This window comes from Micromesistius poutassou (genome assembly GCF_964030765.1).
Source record: "Micromesistius poutassou genome assembly, chromosome: 20".
Classification (NCBI taxonomy): Eukaryota; Metazoa; Chordata; class Actinopteri; order Gadiformes; family Gadidae; genus Micromesistius; species Micromesistius poutassou.
The window spans coordinates 2,252,522-2,272,521 of NC_140290.1; the positions used below are offsets into that span (position 1 = coordinate 2,252,522).

The window sequence follows — 20,000 nt, forward strand, 5'->3', positions numbered from 1 at the left end:
CTCTCATCGCAAGATTCTTGGCGGCCTAGTGAATATTTTTGTCTTTGGTCTTAGTTGCCATCAACCCGCAAACCTGCTTTCATTGGAAATAAAACATTGGAAGATATCTTGAGGCAAATACAACAGGACAGGTCATTGCTGAAATGCAATAAGGAGCATATGTTTTTCACACTTTGGACAATGTTGTATTAATTAATTGCTTCAACTTAAGGATGAATGGTCTAATGTTCAGCACTCTGGACTTTGAATCCAGTGATCCGAGTTCAAATTGTGGTGCAGTATTGTGGATTTTACATTCTTCCCAAACCAACAGAATTCACATTAAGGTAAGTCACCTATTCAACTTTGAGTACTGCTTATGCTCTAGCATTGATTCTCATTTGCATGATTCACTCCCAATTGGATTAGTGGGAACGAAAGATAAACAAAGTGAGGCCTTGTGTACGTCCTCCAGTGATGTTGGGGTTTTTTTGGAGGGGATACTAAGCTTTTAAGCGAGACATTCAGTCCACAGGATTGCCTTTTGAGAAATGCGTTTGAAATTGCTCCTTGAACGTAGGTTTTTGACTGGCAGTGGTGTGATTTGAACCCACGCCTCCTGAGAGACTGGAACCTTAATCCAGCGCCTTAAACCGCTCGGCCACACTACCTCAAAGTGCCTACTTTCTTAACGGCCTTTCAAAATGATGCTTCATTGGAAAGGGTTGCCTGCCATTGCAAGAATTTGAAACAACGCCTCCTTGAACTGGAGCCTAAATCCAGCACCTTGGACAACTCGGCAACACTATATCACAGGCCATCTGTAACTATTTTTGCCTTACAAAATAAGACTTTAATGCAGTCGGAATGAAGAATGAACATTTTAAGTTGGTAGCAATGAGTTGGAACCATACAATTGTTCTAAACGCTTGCGTCCCTGCTTATCATTTGACCAATTTCAGAAATGATTCTCGCTTAGGGTGCAAGAGGTCCTGGGTTCAAATCCTGGTCGAGCCCTCAGTTCTGTGCTCAATCAATGTTGTGCACAGTCGTTCGATGCCAAGTATTGACCCGATGTTTCTTGAAATGCTTCAAGATTCCCATTGAAATCCCTTAAACCAGGCATTTTTCTTGGCAGGCAAGTTAACATTTTTCAATGGTCTTAGAAATGTTTAACTGTTTTAATGAGTATTTTAGTTCTTCTGGGTTCTTGTTCAATTCTGCCACACATTCTGCTGTGAAATCTGTAAATTTGAGTAACAATGCTAGTGATGTACACAACACTTTTAATCATACCCCTTTTACGGTTGCTGCGGTTCACAAAGCCTTAAAGCAGTTGAACCTTAGAAAACCTGCTGGTCCGGATCACTTGGAAATCAAGGTTTTTAAAATTAGCAGTAGACCTAATAGCTGAACCATTGACACATCTTTTTAATCTCTCATTGGCTTCAAACTAAATCCCTAAGATCTTGAAGGCTGCTTATGTTCGACCCCTACTAAAAGGAGGGGATTCAAAAAAGATATATATACTTACAGACCACTCTCAAACCTCTCAATGTTATCAAAAGTGCTGGAATCCCTGGTTAGTGAGCAGGTTAAAGATTATGTCTATACTCATCAAATATTATCTGTACATCAGTAGGTGAAGTATGTGTAATAGGTGGATTGATAGGTGAAAAGCTATATTAAAATTCATGTAGCCCTATGCGAAAATATTCTATGGATAGGCCTACAGATTTTATGGCCCTTCTTTCTATAATGTAATTGGTTGTGGGGTGTGGCAGAACCACTATGAACAAATATCAGAAATCATACGGTTTCACTAGTAAATCTATTGCCATGTGGAAAGAACTGTCATTAGGGCGGATGAAATGGGAGACAACAAACATTGAACAAACGTAACAAAATGTATTCAAATGTATAAGGCTGCATTCAATGCAATTAGAAGGACACGTTTGTAAACGAATGACAGCTATACATTTAAACAAGAACAATTTAAAACAAAAACTGAACTTTCGTCATTGTGATCGTGTACGATACAGCAACCCTGTTCCCATCAGAAAACAACCAGAACCCCAATTGTACCAAAACAACAACAGGGCAGAAACAGTGGGGTACACTGGAGATGAATGCAGGAGAAACATGCTACCGCAGCAACAAGATGCTTTTACCCGTAGTGATGTCCAGTAGCTTTCTGTTGCATACATGGAATCAAGGAACAGAAAAGAGGATAACTGAAAGGAGGTGTGCAGAGGTAGACTGCATATATGGAGGTGCAAACCAAGAACCTTTCATATAAGAGACAAACACCCTGACCATAAGACTATCCATCTATTTCTTATTTAATTCATCACGGTCTGTGTCTAAATAAATTACTTGAAATAAAACTTTAAAGATAACTTTGATAAGACACAGCTGCAAACTCTCACGGTTTCACCGTGTGACACACGCTTTTGCCTGTTTACACACGCTCACACATCGAATTTCTCACGGCATAAAAAAAGCAGAGACGTGTTCGTCCCCCCCCCCCCCCGTCAACAATCCCAAAACAACAACAAAAGGCTCCACAAAAACAACCCAACAAATTGATGAGAAAAATCAAAAAGAGTGGTGTATTAGGATGGTCTTGTCTATGCAACAGGGGAATGCAAACCTTTGCTCAACACAAAGTTTACATTCCAGCGAGAGTAGAAAGACAGCGATAGCCAGTCCCCGTGCGCTGGCGTGCGCCGGTGTGCACCGGCATGCGCCGGCGTGCGGACCTCAGGTATCTTCGGTGTTCAGTTCCGACAGAGCGCGTCATTCATCCGACTCCGCTCAAGCTCAGAGATCAAGCGGAACCAACTGACCCCGAAAAAAACAATTGTCTATATTGTCTATTTACTGTCATTTTTGCCAAGTGCAGCACAATCAGTGACACACTGGGATATACTATGTGGTGCCGGCCTTTTGGGCAGTGAATTGCCCTTTGCCCTTCCATAGTTGTGCTCTCTTCTTGAGCTTTTTGTTGGCCGCCCAGTAATGAGGGCAGGCCTGCCTCCAAGTGGCGTCTTCCGACGAGCCACAGCTGTCGGCTGCACTCCAATCTTCATGCTTGTTTGCATGCCCCTTCTCGCCATCCTCCAAGCACCTGATCCGGCAGGGGCACTTTGCTGGCCAAATGTGGCCAGTGCAGAGATTAGCTGGCTGTCTGTCTGTTGTCATTCTGTCATAGGAGGCCAGCATCTTCTCCCTGGGAGCCTTGTACAAGTCAAACTCAGACTGTACATTTCCAATAAGGCCCTCCATCATCCCCCTGACCCTGCAATGGGAACAACAACATACATCAACAAGTATTGGTTAATGGTTACTAGTAACAAGTACATTTTTTGTGCTTGTGCGTGTGTGTGTGTGTGTGTGTGTGTGTGTGTGTGTGTGTGTGTGTGTGTAAATGGTAGTAACTTCTGGTGTGTGTGTGTGTGTGTGTGTGTGTGTGTGTGTGTGTGTGTGTGTGTGTGTGTGTGTGTGTGTGTGTCTGTGTGTGTGTGTGTGTGTGTGTGTGTGTGTGTCAGTCACCAGCCCCCCTCAAACACACATAATTTCTGTCACCATAAACAAACACACACACGCACACATGCCTTTTTTGCCCCCAAACAGAGAATGCAAACAACACCTCATGGTCCATCATTACATCTACATGTAACAGAATGTCCCACATCCCCAGTCTCTCTCTCTCGCCAGCACTAGCCAGTAAACTATGCGATAATGTCGTGAGGGAGATGAGTTACAGCACACCCAACAATACAGATGACCTGAAGGTCACTATCAGAGCAAGCCTAGCCCATCCATCTCTCTCCCACTAATTTTTTTAAAATTATTTCTCTGCTGTCCTGTTTCGGTGTAAGACCACATAACATTAAAACACTTTTGATTTGAATTCTGCCCACCTCTGCCTGGATTGTTCCGATGATTCCTCACCAGCTGAGCAGCCGTCACTATCGCCAGCCTCGTCCACTCCTCGGGCTGGGCTTTCTCGGCTCTCCACTGCAGCTGCACAAAGGGGATCTAAATAAAGAGAAATTTAAAAGAATGATAAATTTTTTAATGAAACTATGGCTGATTGTCTAATGAACAGTATATTCATTCAAAGTTATTTACCTGTGACAGACTGGTCTGCATTCTGATCTTCAGTCATTCCCCTGTACCAGTTGTCTGGTATGTTGTTCTTTCCTTTGTAGGGCAGAGGAAGATGTTATTTCTTGCTATACTGTATCAAAATACATAAAGCATTCGATGAAGGGCAAATCTGGTGTAAACTGAACCATAGCCCTGTCTTAGAGATCCCCATGTGCTGTCCATAGAAAAAGGGACGACAAAATTTGCCACAACACAGGCAAAGTTATGGACCAAGATACTATACCTGTGGCAATTTCATAAAATCCCTTCCTGGCAGCTGGTGTGAGTATCCGTTCTTTATGGGTGTCAACCATGAAGTTCACCTCATCCTCCTACAGTGTCACATCAAAGGAGACTTTTTTTTTTAAGTATAGCATACATACGGCATATGAGAATTAAAACGGCAATAATAGACCATGTAACAATTTCATACATTGTTGGTTCTTCTTGTGTCCCCTTTCGACTTCAACTTGATTCTGTTGTTTGCTGCGTCGATGAGCCTCTGGCAATAGTAATATAGTGGTGGTGGTGGTGATAATAAAGGCCATCAGCTGGGTTATGTTGTAGGCCTTCAGCCTATAGAGGACCTGGTCCTTCAGCACCCTCATCGCACTCTCAACATAGTTGTTTGTGTCGTTTCCTCGTGTGGGGAGATGTGTGCGGAGACAAATTGCCCAGGCCTCACGTCTGCTGAAAATAGCTGTCAGATATTTGCAGTATTGTGGGTGAAGCTTTGCCGTGGAGTCCTCTTATGCCCCATGGTATGAGGCCTCAAGTTCTCCTGGATTTTTTGCGTACACCATAGCCTTGAAGAGCTGTAGCAGGTGTTGACGGTCAGACTTTGGTACCACATTGTGTGCATCCCACAGCCACCTCCACATCGCCTGCAAAATGTGGAAAACACAGAGGATGGGCGTTGTCTGTGGATAAGACTCGCTGAGGGCCTGCCGTAATGCCTGGCAGTCATCAGTCATCACCACTTGTGCCGAGCTCTCCTCTGCGAAAAAATGCGTCCTCCGGAAGAATGCTCTTGAGGAGCTGCAGTCCTGCAGTGATGACACTCTGAGACTCGGATGATGTTATCAAGGGCAGTCTTCCAATGGCTGAGTGGGTCAACATCAGGAACACCCTGCTATTAGTTCTGTCGCAATTCCCAGAAGAGTCCACAAAGACCATCTCTGCACTCTCAGGGACCATTGAATGGACTCGCCTCATGAGGGAACTGCATGAAACAATGATGACGTTCTTAGAATCTGCAGACATCTTCCCGCACTCTGCCCCTTCCTTTGTGTTGTATGCATCAAGTGATGCCTGTAGGCTGGTGAGCATGGCGTCCCCGGATAACTCCCCGTACGACCTCTTGAAAATGTTGTAATAAAGCCTGAAATTACAATTATACACAGGATTTAGTACATTATATCACGTACATTACCACATTATCACAGAATCTTTCACTTGATAATAGTGATCACATTCTTAAAATGTTCCAATTGTATGTTTTACTATTACTTACCTAAAACAGAAACTTAGATCTGGACAAATCCAGAGCGATCAGCAGCTGCAAAGACGTATGAGTCGCCCATCTCTTCCTGAAGGTCGTATTTTAGTGTGGTTAAAGCAGAAGAGGGAGAGTGGCCACTTTCAAAAAGAGTCTGTAGTTTATTGCTGGTCTCTGGTGCTACATCTCGGTACCACATAGCCTCAGCACACATGAGCAGGTGATGATGTGTATGTTTCAGGGTGATGTAGAGACACAATCCTTCATTGATGTGTACATCAGCAGATCTGAGGACAATACAATTATCATTACATATATCATTACATTATTTAGAAAACTGAGACAGAGTGACTAATAGATAGATCTAACCTGGACTTTCTGTTCTGCGAAAAGCTTTGCCTCTTGAGAACGATATACATCACAGCAGGGCAGGATGCATTTTTTTTTTTGAGGATGAATTCTGCGTGCTGTGTTGGCATCTTAGGTCCACCTTCAAACACATTCAATTAAGGTTTTGGCTGAACCCTTGCAAAAAATAAATGAATGCACCTGCTATGGAATCACTTACTCTGTACATGTTCTGCCTTTGCCGTTCCGCAGGGTAGCTTTTGTTCACCCGCCATGTCGTTTGTGATGACTTCTGAAAGGCTTGAAGCCATCTGCGGACCTCCTGTTACGCCACGTCCTGCTACATGGTCCAACACCCCCATCTAGTGGCCGCTTGTCGCCACTGTTCCTCATTCTCCCGACACACCTGTCTGCAATCTGCAATCTCCATTCCCTACTTCAGCCAGGGATCTCCAATCAGCCGGCACCAGTTCGTCGTTTACAACTCCCAAGTTCGTATCGGTCCTACCAGCACTTTCTGAGACTTGCTCCGTTTCCCTGCCCTCCTCGTAACCCTCTTCCCTCTCCTCTAGTTCTCTGTCCTTCACTCTGCCTACCTGTTGCCAAACCCCTGCCTGCCTGACCACCCACCTGTCGCCGAGTCCTTGCCTGCCTGACTGCCTGCCTGCCCGTTACTGGACCCTCGCCTGCCTGACCACCCGCCTGTCGCCGAACCCTTGCCTGCCTGACTGCCTGCCCATTACCGAATCCTCGCCTGCCTGACTACCGCTTGCCTAGCCTGGCTTGTCGTTACCCCTTGTCCCAATAAATCCCACTTCCTTTCAGCCCGTCTCTGCCTCCCTGTGTCAAGCGTTTGGGTCCCCTCGTCCTGTCCTTTAACACCTCCTCCTCAGTGTGAAGTCTTACTTTAAGAGAAATGTTGCAGTTCTTGCCCTCAAGAGGCTCAAATTGACAGATATGGTGTTGATTGTCCTCGAAGCACCAAAGACATTTAAAGAATAGGCAAATGCATGTTGCAACCAAAGTAACAGTAAGAATAAAACAAAAAAAAAGTGTTGTTGAAGCAAGGTTAATGTCAAACTTCTTATGTTAATGGTGTTCCAGGTCTTGTTAGGCTGTTAGCAAACTAATAATGTGTTACATTGGTGTTCCAACCCCTTTTTTCCCTTTAGTAGTACAGAGGGTATAGACAAACAACCTCTTCTGGGTGGGTTTTAAATGTATAGGTCCCATTGGCAAAGTTTAGTTGGAGGCTATTGGGCAAAAGCATCACCTAAACAATTTAAACAAACAACATTGACATCAGTAAAAGGAAATCAACTTCTACCATCCTCGCATGGAGCACGCTTAACAAACTTAAAGGCATAGATAGTTGATAGAATGTATGTGTTAATGTTAAATGTTACTTTGGTTACAACATGCATTTGCCTATTCTTTAAATGTCTTCGGTGCTTCGAGGACTATTCTGACTTTAATCTCAAAAATTTTACTTTTTTTCTCAGAATTCTGAGAATAAGGTCAGAACTCATTTTTTTTCTTATGTGTGGCCCTAATCCTCTTCCGTATAATCTTAATAAGGATGAGGACTATTTCATCATACATGATGCATCATAGCGTTTTGCGCGCTGGTGGGGCCCCATGTTGTGCAGAAGTGCCCTTTTTATTTTTTCGCCCCTGCCCTTCAAACCGTCTGAGTCCGCCACTGAGCAGACGTCATCGTCTGCTTACTAGCTCGCATTAACAGTCATTTGCTATTAATACACAGGTAATAACACGCCTAAACTGGATATCACTCACCGTATTGCTGCTTCTGGTTAATAGTGATAAAGCCAGATGTATCACGGCGAGCCAATCAGGGATGAGTTCCCTCATGAATATTCACGAGCCTTCCCCGACCATCCTGCCCTGATGTGTCTGTATTAACGGTAAGAAGGGGAGATCGCCACAAATTAAGCAGTCCATCAGTCCACCAAGATGACTCAGTGCTAGGGTTCTACTTATTTAAGCTACAGGCAGACATCATAGGACGGACGCTGGTATTTTGACCCGTGTTTGTGCTAGAACGGTGACACCTCTGTTGAACTCGTTCAATCTACTGCATTATATCGAGGTCCTCTGGCTCTCTCTAGTGGATAACACCGGGTAGTTCGGTGATGTGTTGTTAAGGTAACGCCTAAACAAACCTTGCAGAGCCGATGGTTGCCGATCAGGGTGGCTGCTGCTGCTGCGTAGTGGATATCGTCTCGTTTCAGACCACTGCACGATGGCAGAGGAAAAGTACAAGTTTGAGCAAAACTTTTCTTTTACCCCACTTTTGAACAAGACGCCGTCCTTTCTTCAGGATAAAGCTTCGTTAGAACTGCTGATGAAATGGTGACGTAATATTTACACTTATATTATATAGCAATATTATTTTTAGATTTGACCAATGATAAGTGTTCGTAGTAATGTACCTTGCTCATTTCAGGTCCATGCTTGGCAGAATCTCCGTTCAATATTACAGCTTTGACCAGAGCTTCTACCCTTACAACAGCCACCATTTTGCATTGGTAAGATTCCTTAAATTACTTTCCAATGTCACCAACAAGTTGGTATCAATAATACTTTCAAACTACATTATTTTTAGATTGGCGCTAATGTCATCTTACACATATAGATGTTCTTCAAAGATCCTCAAGTGGTTTCCAACCTGAGAAAGCTGCAAGCTGGACCCTCTGTGCCTTTAGGTAATTGTCTTTTGATCAATAACCACTACACTACACTATAAGTCCCACTTTTGTGTGGCCTGTTTTCAGTAAATAATGTCTACCTGCTTGAATGATTACGTTTAATGTCAATTTTTCACCACTGATCTGTTTTAGTTTCCTGTCATATGAGTTAAAACTCCCAATCCATATTGACATCATGACCAAAATCTAAGGCAGTGACTAAAGAGAAAGTCTAAAGCGTACAATCTAACAATCTAACAATCTAACTCTGTGTGTATTTCCAGTGTGTGTTGACATAGAGGTGGTTCCCTGCACTAGGGTGTCCATGGACCTGTTGGACCCCATCTACTCCTGCAGGCGGATCCTGAGTCCTTCTGGAAACGTCGTCAAATGTTTCCATGACTTCTACCCCGACTACGATGAGCTGCGACGGGTGAGTCCCTCCCCTCACCCATTTTCTCTCTCTCTCGCTCTCTCACTGTCTCCCCCTTTCTCGTACTCTCTTATTATTGTTTGTATCTAGCTACTGTATCTCTCTCTCCTTTTCTCTGTCTCCGTATCCCTTTCTCTCTCCATCCATCTCTCAGCAACTGTTCCTCTCAGTTTCTGCAAGTGGGTTTAATGTGCACTAGTATTCCAAACACACACACACACACACACACATACACACACACACAACCGTACACACACACACAGACACACACACACACACACACACACACACACACACACACACACACACACACAGGCCATTCTTACATACTGTTTGATAACATGGCCATGTCTGTTTTTACCTCTAGTCACCCCCTTCTCTCCCTCTATTAGCTGCTATCCATCTTATACTGTCCCAACTCAACACATCCTCTCCTCCTCTGGTTAAGGCACTGCAGGAAGAGGAGTCTGAGAACTATGACGTGATTGGCCAAGAGGAACGAGGGGAGTTCCTCTTCCGTCTCTTCAAACACCTGTGTCTCGGAGGGGAGCTGTGTCAGTATGAAGAGAGCATCGCTCCCTATGCTCACCTCACCAAGCTCATCTACAAAGACCTCATCAGGTGATTGGGTCAATTCCTGTGCTTCCTGTTTGGCATCTGATATGAGGGGGCAGGATAGTCTAGTGGTTAGGGTGCTTGACTCAGAGCCGGAAGGTTCTGGGTTTGAACCAAGAACCTATGGATAAAAGCATCTGCTAAATGAATAATCCTAACTTAGTTCCTATGGACCATTTGATCTATCACTGTAATTCATTCTTGAGAATGAATATGAGACCACGTTCAGACGCTCACCACTGTAGTAAAGGTGTGTGTGTGTGTGTGTGTGTGTGTGTGTGTGTGTGTGTGTGTGTGTGTGTGTGTGTGTGTGTGTGTGTGTGTGTGTGTGTGTGTGTGTGTGTGTGTGTGTGTGTGTTCTCTGTAGTGTACGAAAGGATCCTCAGAGCATGGGGATCAGCGTGGTCTCCACTGTGCTCAAAGTCTGTGCCAAAGTAAGTGACTTGTAGTCTGTGCCCACGTAAGTGACTTGTAGGAGTTGAGCCTGCATTGATCATATTCATACAATTTACAAAGAAAATAAATCTACTTTTGTATGCCTTTCCAAAAGGCTTTTGATTGGGTAAATAGAGATCTGCTTGCCTTAAAACTTTTAAAAGGAGGTGTGGATGGTAAATTCTATCAAGCTCTAAAGTCACTGTATAGTTTCCCAGTTGCATGTGTTCAGGTAAAAATTGTTCAAACTGACTGGTTTAAAACCCCCTTTGGTGTTAAACAGGGTGATGTCCTGTCCCCTAGTTTGTTTTCTCTTTATATAAATGACCTGGCTTTTGAAATCAAGAATGCTTATTTAGGTATACATTTGAATGATTTAACTGTGGGTATTTTGTTGTACACGGATGATATTGTTCTGCTGGCTGAATCAGAGGATGATTTACAGAATATGTTAAACTTAGTTCAGACCTGGTGTTGCAGATGGAGGCTGTCCATAAATCAGAGTAAAACACAGATAATTCATTTTAGAAAAAAAGGTGTCCCAAGAAGTGAGAAAATCTTTACTTTTTCTGATATGCCATTAGAAAATACATCTGTTTATAAATATTTAGGATTTCCACTTGATGAATTTATGAATTATGAAAATGGAATTAAACTCTTGGCTGATTCAGCTGGCAGAGCTTTGGGTTCCGTTGTTAACAAGTAAAAAATATGTAAAGACCTTGGTTATTCTACTTACTCTCAATTGTATGATGCATGTGTTTCTCCCATTGTGAATTACGCTGCTGGGGTATGGGGATTTAAAGAAAGAAGGATTTCAGATGCAGTATAAAACAGAGCTATACGCTGTTTTCTGGGTATTCATAAATATGTTCCCTCTTTGGCTGCTCAGGGTGACGTGGGCTGGATTTCTGGTATAATAAGGAGAAAGTGTGATATGATTAGACTGTGGAATCGTTTTATTAATATGTCAGATGACAGGATCAATAAGAAAGTTTTCCTTTGGAGTAAAGTCCAGAACTCTCCATGGGCCACAGAGATTCATGCTGTCTTTGAAGAAGCCGATTTTCAGTATATCTATAGAAATAATTTATCATGCAGCATAACCAAAATTAGAAAAAAGTTACTTGTTGGGTTCAATGAAAAATGGTTAAATGATATAATGTTAAAACCGAAATTACGGACATATGTCCAAATCAAGCATAATTATGAAACAGAATTACATGTTAAAACAAATTTACCAAGAAATCAGAGATCCTTGATTGCCCAATTAATAATGGGAATTATACTTCCCCTGGCACTTGAGGTCAGCAGATTTAAAAATATCCCAGAGGAACAGAGACTCTGTGAACTTTGTGATTTACGAGAAGTGGAGAATGAATCTCATTTTCTTTTATACTGTCCCTTCTCTGATGAACTAAGAGTACCTGTTGTAAATGAACTGTTTGCTCAAAACCCTGTAATATTTTGGGGTAATGATGATGCCAGGATGGAATGTTTGTTTACCTTTAATGTTTATAAGTTAGCCTCTTTTGTTACTAAAGCCTGGATGAAACGTCAGGATGGTTTATATCGTTAATGTTAGTATTGTTTAGCATCTACTTTTGGTTTTTGGTCTGTTTTATAATGGTGTCTTGTAAGCCCTTGTGGGCTGGACATGCTAATGCATGACACAATAATAATAAAAAAACTAAACTAAACTGTAGTCTGTGCCCACGTAACTGTGCCCACGTAAGTGACTTGTAGTCTGTGCCAACGTAAGTGACTTGTAGTCTGTGCCAACGTAAGTGTCTTGTAGTCTGTGCCAACGTAAGTGTCTTGTAGTCTGTGCCAAAGTAAGTGATTTGAAGTCTGTGCCATCGAAGTGACCTGTAGTCTGTGCCAACGTGACCTGTAGTCTGTGCCAGCATCAGTTACTAGTTTCATCACTTTGATCAGTTAGGCGATGTCTTCTCTCTGTCTTCTAGGACGAGACTGGATCCCGTTACCCTGGCAGAGAGGACGAGGATCAAAGCTTCGCCTACCTGATAGTGGACCCTTTTAAACGTCATGTGTGTTTATTCTACCACTGCTACGGGGTCGGGAGTTTTACTCTGTGACTTAAATATAGTTATGTAGTTAAATGTTCAGTCACATTTACATTGTTTGTTTCCCTCTTGTGTTTTTTGGACCATTTAACCAAATACTGTTCAGGGTTCTTAGTTTGGTTGTTTTGTAAATTACATTTGGAATCAGTTCATGAGAGATGAAATATGCAATTACATTTCTTAATAGTATATTTGCAGTCTATCATTGTTACTATGTATTAGTTTAGAATGTTTACAATTTGGAAATGAATAGCTGGGCAATAAGGTATTGATAAAATGTGTACCACCAACAACTAAAAACAATAATAATGACTCATTTATAAACCTTGAATGGAACAGAGCACCCTTGGTGTTAAGTACAGTCTGGTCCTTAAATGCTAATGCGCTCAGTTCATTAAACCTCTTTGCTGTTGGGAAATAAAGAGTAGAAACCAGTTCAATCCAAAGAGCTTTAATTGAAACAAATAAGTTAATAAGTTAGTCAAGTGATTTATATTATTCTCAGTAGGTAAGCTTAGGTTGGTTTCTCTTCTAATAGAGAGATCTAAAAGAGGTTTTCATATTCCATTAGAAAATAAAACAAGTCTGAAAGACATCTCATTTCGAACGTTGTCGATTGGAAGTGGAAGACTTTGTCTTTAGCGTTTTTTAACTTATTGCTTTGATTTGTGTTGAATGTTTCTCATTACGATAGTTCCAATACATAAGTTAGCAATTACAGGGGCTGGAATGTCGAATGGCAGCAAGTCAGTGAAAGAATGTCTATAGGATGTTATGGAGAGAGGAGGGATGGGAAGAGAGAGAGAGACAGACAGAGAGAGAAAGACAGACAGAGAGAGAGAGACAGACAGAGAGTGAGAGGGATAGAGGGAAAAAGAGAAAGATAGAGAGACACGTGCAGAAGAAGAGTCAGAACATGCATACATGTCAATTCAGACAACGAGTGATCTCTTGCTTGGTTTCCTAGCCTAGCGCCCCCTAGTGGCCTCAGAGGTAGTTTTGTGGAAGCCATTTTGATCTATGTGACATGCTCATGACGGGACACATGCCTGGAGGGGGGCTCCCTGACGGTGCGAGTGTTCATGCCTCCAGCCCCCTACACATCAAACACAGCCCTACACATTAAAAGTGTGATCCAAAACAGCTGATACTAAACCCAGCTGGGATCAAACAGCCCTACACATCAAACACATCAATCACACCCCTACATATCAAACACTGCTTTGATCAAACACAGCGGCTTTTCAACACAGCTGTGATCAAATCCCTACACGTCACAGTCCTACACATCAAACACAGCTGTGATGAGTCACAGTCCTACACATCAAACACAGCTGTGATGAGTCACAGTCCTACACATCAAACACAGCTGTGATGAGTCACAGCCGTCAATGCCCAGAGGTCCTGATTAAAGTTACAACAATGCTTCTAAACGCATCCTTATATCAGAATATATATAAATATATATATTCGAAAATAGCAACGGTTGCTGTTATGATAATAATAATACAACAATCTCACTCCTCAATGGTGAACATATTGATTAAACACATTTGATAAATGTTTTTGTTTTTTTTGAATAACATTTTGCAAACGGAAAGAAAACAAAAAAAAACAGCATGGGTATTAACATGGGAAACGATAATGAAATAAAAAATATCCTTTCTGGAAGCAGCATTAACTATCAGGTTTGACACAGATGCCCTGTTTCACAGCGAGGTCGGGACGAAGGCCAGAAAGGCACCGTTCCCGTCCCTTATGTCTTCACTGTTGTCCCGGCAGACCCACCACGGCCCCCAGCCCCCCCCCCCCCCCCCTTCTCTAATGCCGGACCACCGCTAACCGCATGCAAATGCAGTGGTCTCCCCTACAGGTTACCATGTACAGTATACTTTAAAAAAAAGTATACTCTTGTGTATACTTTAAACACCAAAAGAGACCATGAAGTGACCGAGCTGGGAGTTCCCCTCTGTGCTAATGCTAGTGCTAACCTTGTTTGGCAGCCAAGTAAAGTTTGTCAAAGAGGATGGCCGTACGTTGGCGACAGCGAGTCCCATTAAAGTGCCAGAATGAGAGCGTCTTGGCGGGTAAATATTGCACTAGATTGTACCATGCTGAAGAGGCAGATTACATTCGCTGTTTGTGTGGAATAGATGCTTTAGTTGAATGGAAAAGCACCTGAGACACTGGAAGAATGGACAGGAAATGGAAATGTTCTTCGACTCTCAAAATACATTTGCACTGGCCGAATAAGATAAGAAAGAATTGTGTGTGTGTGTGGGTGTGTGTGTGTGTGTGTGTGTGTGTGTGTGTGTGTGTGTGTGTGTGTGTGTGTGTGTGTGTGTGTGTGTGTGTTTTAGCTTCATCCTCCGTGAATTAGCTTCACAGAAATGCTACATTTACTGTTGATCATAACTAAAACATCATAACCCAATAACATACAGAATATAAACTTAACAAACATCCACCTCTTAGAAACCATAATCATTTTCCAAAAAAATAAAATAAAAATCATAGAAGTTTGACACATTTTCTGACCCCAATACAGCTGAAAATAGTGATTCAGAACATAACAGACAGAATGAAATGCACATGGAACATTTATCATGTTACGTATCAAAGCACTTTAATAAAGAATAGCTCTAAGTGTGTGTGTGTGCGTGTGTGTGTACCCTCCAGCCACTGTCTCTAAGTATCTGTTGTACATTGAAAAAAAATGTGTCGGTTGAACCTCTACAAAATCAACTGAAAACAGTACAAATGAGAGTCGATGTGCAATCATTGTAAAAGACAGTAAACCCTGGGACAAATGAATTCATGTTCTAGCCAGTTGCCCTTGTGTTCTAAAGCTTGAACCGTTTCCTAGCAATACGTGCATTCATGATGACTTCATGCACTCCACTTCAACGCACCTGTTTTAATTGATCAAAACCCTACGGAATTGACTAACATATCCTATTGCAGCAGTGCAGATGTCAACTGGTGAGAGCGATGATGACATCATCCATCAGCAATATCAGGGTCAAAGGTCAACCTGTGTAACGGGAAGCAAATTGGATTGCATTACTCGCTGCATTCCCTGAAGTGCTCAAAAGGTACAATATGCAAGATGTGTGATTTAAAGCTAGCTCCAGTCTAAACTCAGACTAAAAAAGCCCCCCCCCCCTGCCCTCTCCCTATTATTTGCATACCCCGCCAATCCTCAAAAAGCAAGCCTTTGTTTAAGAGATTTATCAGAGTCATTAACCTGGATCCCTGTAGACTTAAAGTGAGAGTTCAGATCCAGAACTTGGACAATGCTAGAGCCAAACTCCTCGGGGGCTGGAGCACAGAGCACCGTGCTCGCACTGGAAACCAGCCGCGGCGAGGGGCAGAGGCCATGCAGTGCTTCCCGTTCCTGCGCAGGGGGACGATCTTAACAAATGAATTCGTACAGTGGCCAGGAACATGTTGCTTGTTTTTCCGCCCAGCAATATGTTTCGTTTGGGTGTGCTCCTGGATGGCATGTTTTTAACGAGGCCTCCAGTGCGATCATCTGCTGCAGCACTGTGGTGATACCAACGTAGAAGAGTCTTGCAATCAGTGCACGATCCGATTGTCGATCGATATGTGAAACTAGTTTCTACATGACAGGATGTGATTTTGAAATATGTTGCATATTGTACCTTTAACACGGGGGGGGAACAAGCAATGGTCCTAATCAAACTGAACAGTACAGTTCACCCACCCAGCTAGCTAGGGCAAGATGGCGTGATGATGACGATGATGATGATGATGATGATGGGCTGATGTCCACAGCTGTTTTCTAAAAGGGTTTTTCTATGGGTCAGACGGACGTTGTGAAGAGGGCGGGGATGTGGATGGGAGGGCTAGAAAGGACTGTATGAATAACTGTCAGATCAATAAACCCAGCTTTATGCTACACTAATACTTGAGGCATACAGTAGACTCTGGTAGCTTCACACATAAGGCTGTTTTCACCTCCTGACAGACATTTATAACTAACATTCCCTCTAAGTACAAGTACAGGGGGGAGGGGGGAGTGTTCAGTTTTGCAAGTGGGCTTAATGCGCACAACAGTGTCCAACACACACACACACACACACACACACATATATACATACATAGGCCATACTTGCATACTGCATGCAAACATGACCGTGTCTGTGCTTTACATTTCTGATTCACCTTCTTCCCAGTTTTTGTTTTGATGAATGGAAATTGTCTATTTGGATTAGGCAGCGTTTTTTTTTTTCCCCTGCAAAGTCACTCAATCAACCCAAGGATCCCCAGACGTGTGTGTGGGAGCATGTTGGTCTGTGTGTGGACGGGGTCCTTCTGGGTACACCGTGGTGATGGTGTGGTCGGGCGCCGTCAGTGAGGACGACTTACATTCGGCGCAGCGCCAACAGCTGTGGTGGGATCTAAAACGGCCGACAAGGATATTTAAGGGTCGAAGTTGTAATCGTTGAACCCAGCTATTTCACAGAGCCAATGGACCTCTCGGACTGAGGTTGAATTAATTGGTGCAGGTGGGCCAAATGTGTCGACATGGAGAAGAATTATTCAGAAATATAAAAGACTACAGTTTCAGATTAACTGTCAATGTCCCCAGAAAACTTGAGGCCAACTCTGAGCCGTACTGCTTCAGGGGTGAATAAGTGGAGGGTTACGGAGGGAGGGCTGAACGCTAGTGTGGGGTAAACAGCACAGGCTGCAGTACCGCTGGCCCCCTGTAGTGGCTACTGTGGTTCATGGCAGCGCCTGAAATGTGGTGAAACTCAAAAGAAAACGCAAATAAAAAACAAAAGACAAAGAGACAACAACATCTGCAAGAGACAGGGGGGCCAGAAGGGTGAGTCGTCAAAAGGAGAACGCTATCGATAGCGTTTCCTTGTTCTGTAGTACCAGCACTGTACGGCCTCCTCAAACGAGGCATCATAAAGAGTCATAAAGGGCTCACGTTTAAGTGACGTCTTTCAAGTGAAGATTGTTAGCCTATAAGGAAGACATAATGTAAAGGGCTTCTGTGCGTTTGTTTCTCTTTCCCCACCTCTCTCAGACCTTACAGGAGAGTGGGGGTCACAGGACTCTGTCACTCCATGTTACTGCTCTCCGAGCGGGACATGTTGAGGGTGTTGCCCGAGGGGAAGAGGTCCCGGTTGTCCGTGGGACTGTGGTAGTCGGACGTCAGGTCGGGCTCCAGCAGGGAGGACAGGGTGAACTGAGACGAGCCTTTCTTCCAGCACTGGGTGTAGAAGTTGAGCAGAAGGTCCAGCTTGTTCTCTATGGACTGGACCTGAAATAAACAGAACACATGCTCTGGAATGCCCCATGGTCGTCTTTAGTCAGCAACGTTCCGTCGTGAGTTATAGCAGTTGTACCTAAGTTGCAGAGTATGTGACACACGCCATGTCCAAATTACACAAGATGGTTCCGCCAAGCCTAGTCCTCACAATTTTGTCATAAATGTACATATATGAAGTACAAACAGCGTATATTTTCACTAAGGGTCTAAGATTAAATGATGCAAATGAAATAATTCAATGAATTGCTATCTATTATTACTGTGGCTATTTTTTCCACACATTTTTACACAAATCGATGTATTATCGAGTCATCAGTAATCAGCGGCTGGGTGAATGGTCTGGCACTTTCCCTGTGATAGGCGCGACCCGAGTTCGCGTCCAGAGTATTTCATAGTATTCTTGGCGTTGGCTTCATTTTGTAATTCCCTTTATTAATTTTATTAATTCCCTAATTAAGAATATTCAAAGAAAGGGAAAATAAATGGCATGAAAAGTTATTTTATTTCTCTAGTAATCCTTCCTATATTACTATTACTTGCGAGGGGATAGAACCCCGGACGACCGGGTGCAAGTCCGACACGTTAACTCGAGACTATCTCCCTGCTTTCAAATCCATGGTCAATATTAAGTTAAAATATGTTACGCTTAATACTACTTATGCATTCAACAGATCGCCGATTTTTGTGCCAGGCAGCCTCCCTGTTTCTATTAATGGTTACGGTGTTCCCTTTTTGAGTTATTATATGCGTGTACTCCTCACAGACCTCCACAAGCAGCTTCTGTTCGCCACTGGAAAAGATCCCACTCTGTCCTTTTCGGACATTTGATCCATGATTCGACATTCACGGTTCTGGGCTGCTTACATATCTCGTGAACGCGCATAATCCACGATAAGGTTAGCCTGGCTTGAACTAACCTGAGCAAGGCGCGGCTGAACTGCGTTGATGGAACGGCTTAAGCCTCAAGTGGAAGTTGGCATTAGTTCTAACCGGGCTTAATCAACGAAGCGCCGCTTTCGTTAGCGACTTTGATGGAATACCCCTCTGGTGTGTGCAAAACAGGTGTGCAGCCTCACCCAGCCCCAGAGTCCAATCAGTCAGACCGGGGCCAGGTGAGGCTGCTTAAGCCAGCTTTCATCCACACACACAATCGATTGTTATGAATTTTGGTCCAGCAAAGGCCGCCGAGACAGGATTGCTTTTAACTCACTTTATTTGGTTAAGGATATTGGTCTATTGTCTATCGTCTATGAAACAAAAGGAGAGGGATCGTATATAACACGCGCGGAGCGTCTCTAAGCTTTACATCTAATCGATACGCCGCCCAAGAGATTCTGACCTAAAATGGCGGAGTCCGAGTTAAATAAGAAGGTAGAGGTGGGCGTGTTCTGTGGCTTTAAAAGCCCGCCCCCTGGTTGTGCAGCAGTCTTAAGGCTTACGTTATGTATACTCAGTATTGTGGCTATGGGAGAATATTATGGCTGAAATATGTTACACGATATGGGAGAACACCTTAAACAACATTCTGTTGGAGCACCTGTAAAACAACCCATGGGCTGTAATCTTAGTAAGCAAAAATGTTTAACAATCCCAACCCAGCAGGCCGTCTGTACCTGTTTCTCCACCTTCACTACTCTCCCCATCATGCTCAGCTCGTCCATGGTGTCCAGCTCTGGGGGGGTCTTCTCCCCCTTCTCCGACCGGATCTTCTTATCCGACCCGACCGCCCCTCGCCCCACTATCTGGTCCACCCTGCAGCGCGGGGCGGGGGGGACAGGACACAAGCGGTGCGTTTCAGGGGGACAAAGACCATCGTTTTAATCTGTGTGTTAGTGAATGAGGCAAAACAAGTCAGTGCATCCTTTACCTCCAAATGATCAGATATATTTAATTTAAAGTTCACAAAGTACTAGTAATTGTATTTGCCACTGTGTAAGCCGATGCTTCAAATGTGCCGATAGTGGCAAGAGAGTCCTCCTCTCCATCCTGTTTGACCGAGCGTCTGAACAGAGGAGAACGTCCAGTTAAAGACTCTCCAACCTGGACTGTGACTGTTTTTTTTGGTTTTTTGGTTTATTTGACAGGGGCCATGCATATTTATGAACATTGTTGTTAAAAAAAAAAACATAAATAACGTAAATATGAATACATAAAATATAAAAATAATAATACTTTTCATCTGCAGACTCAAAGCTCCACAGAGTTCAACAGGAAATCCCTGACTCCTGTCATCAAACTCTTTAGAGGCCCGTTCACACCCTGCGGTGAATACGGATACGGACGCTTCCGTCCGGTCCCGGAGGTCGTTTCGTCCGTCAGTGGGTCGCCGTCGCCTCTGAGCTCACGAATCCGGACGAACCGGAGCACTACCACCGGAGAGACGAACCGGAGCGCTACCACCGGAGAGCGAGGCGGCAGCAGAGAATCAGAAGTC

The 20,000-nt window shown here is 43.4% G+C and overlaps 2 protein-coding genes, 1 non-coding gene and 1 pseudogene across 4 annotated transcripts in view; 1 reads left to right on the forward strand and 3 right to left on the reverse strand.

Moving 5' to 3' along the window:
* Positions 1 to 568: 568 nt before the first annotated feature.
* AC3HAE_035642 (transfer RNA leucine (anticodon AAG)) lies at positions 569 to 650 on the reverse strand. The gene has a single exon. It is a non-coding gene; the product is annotated as a tRNA-Leu (tRNA).
* Positions 651 to 4,210: 3,560 nt separating this feature from the next.
* Positions 4,211 to 5,108, reverse strand: LOC311364950 (annotated as a pseudogene). Its single transcript has 2 exons — positions 4,568 to 5,108; positions 4,211 to 4,466 (listed from the first exon to the last, which is right to left on the reverse strand). The product of its transcript is annotated as an uncharacterized misc_RNA (transcript).
* Positions 5,109 to 8,243: 3,135 nt separating this feature from the next.
* Positions 8,244 to 12,270, forward strand: cfap300 (cilia and flagella associated protein 300; the record flags this gene model as incomplete). The annotated part of the gene is made up of 7 exons (XM_084484684.1): positions 8,244 to 8,353; positions 8,448 to 8,529; positions 8,637 to 8,706; positions 8,973 to 9,121; positions 9,570 to 9,742; positions 10,104 to 10,170; positions 12,139 to 12,270. 7 exons carry the CDS (start codon positions 8,244 to 8,246, stop codon positions 12,268 to 12,270), a joined length of 783 nt encoding a protein of 260 aa, XP_084340810.1.
* A 3,159-nt stretch (positions 12,271 to 15,429) lies between these two features.
* Positions 15,430 to 20,000, reverse strand: part of LOC311365262 (potassium voltage-gated channel subfamily KQT member 4-like) — a gene marked incomplete at its 5' end in the record, with an annotated part of 8,879 nt that continues 4,308 nt past the window's right edge. The window contains 2 exons of the mRNA XM_084484785.1: positions 15,430 to 17,557; positions 19,180 to 19,318. Coding sequence (XP_084340911.1) covers positions 17,354 to 17,557; positions 19,180 to 19,318 — 343 coding nt within the window. The 3' untranslated portion in view covers positions 15,430 to 17,353. The remainder of the gene's footprint in view (positions 17,558 to 19,179; positions 19,319 to 20,000) is intronic.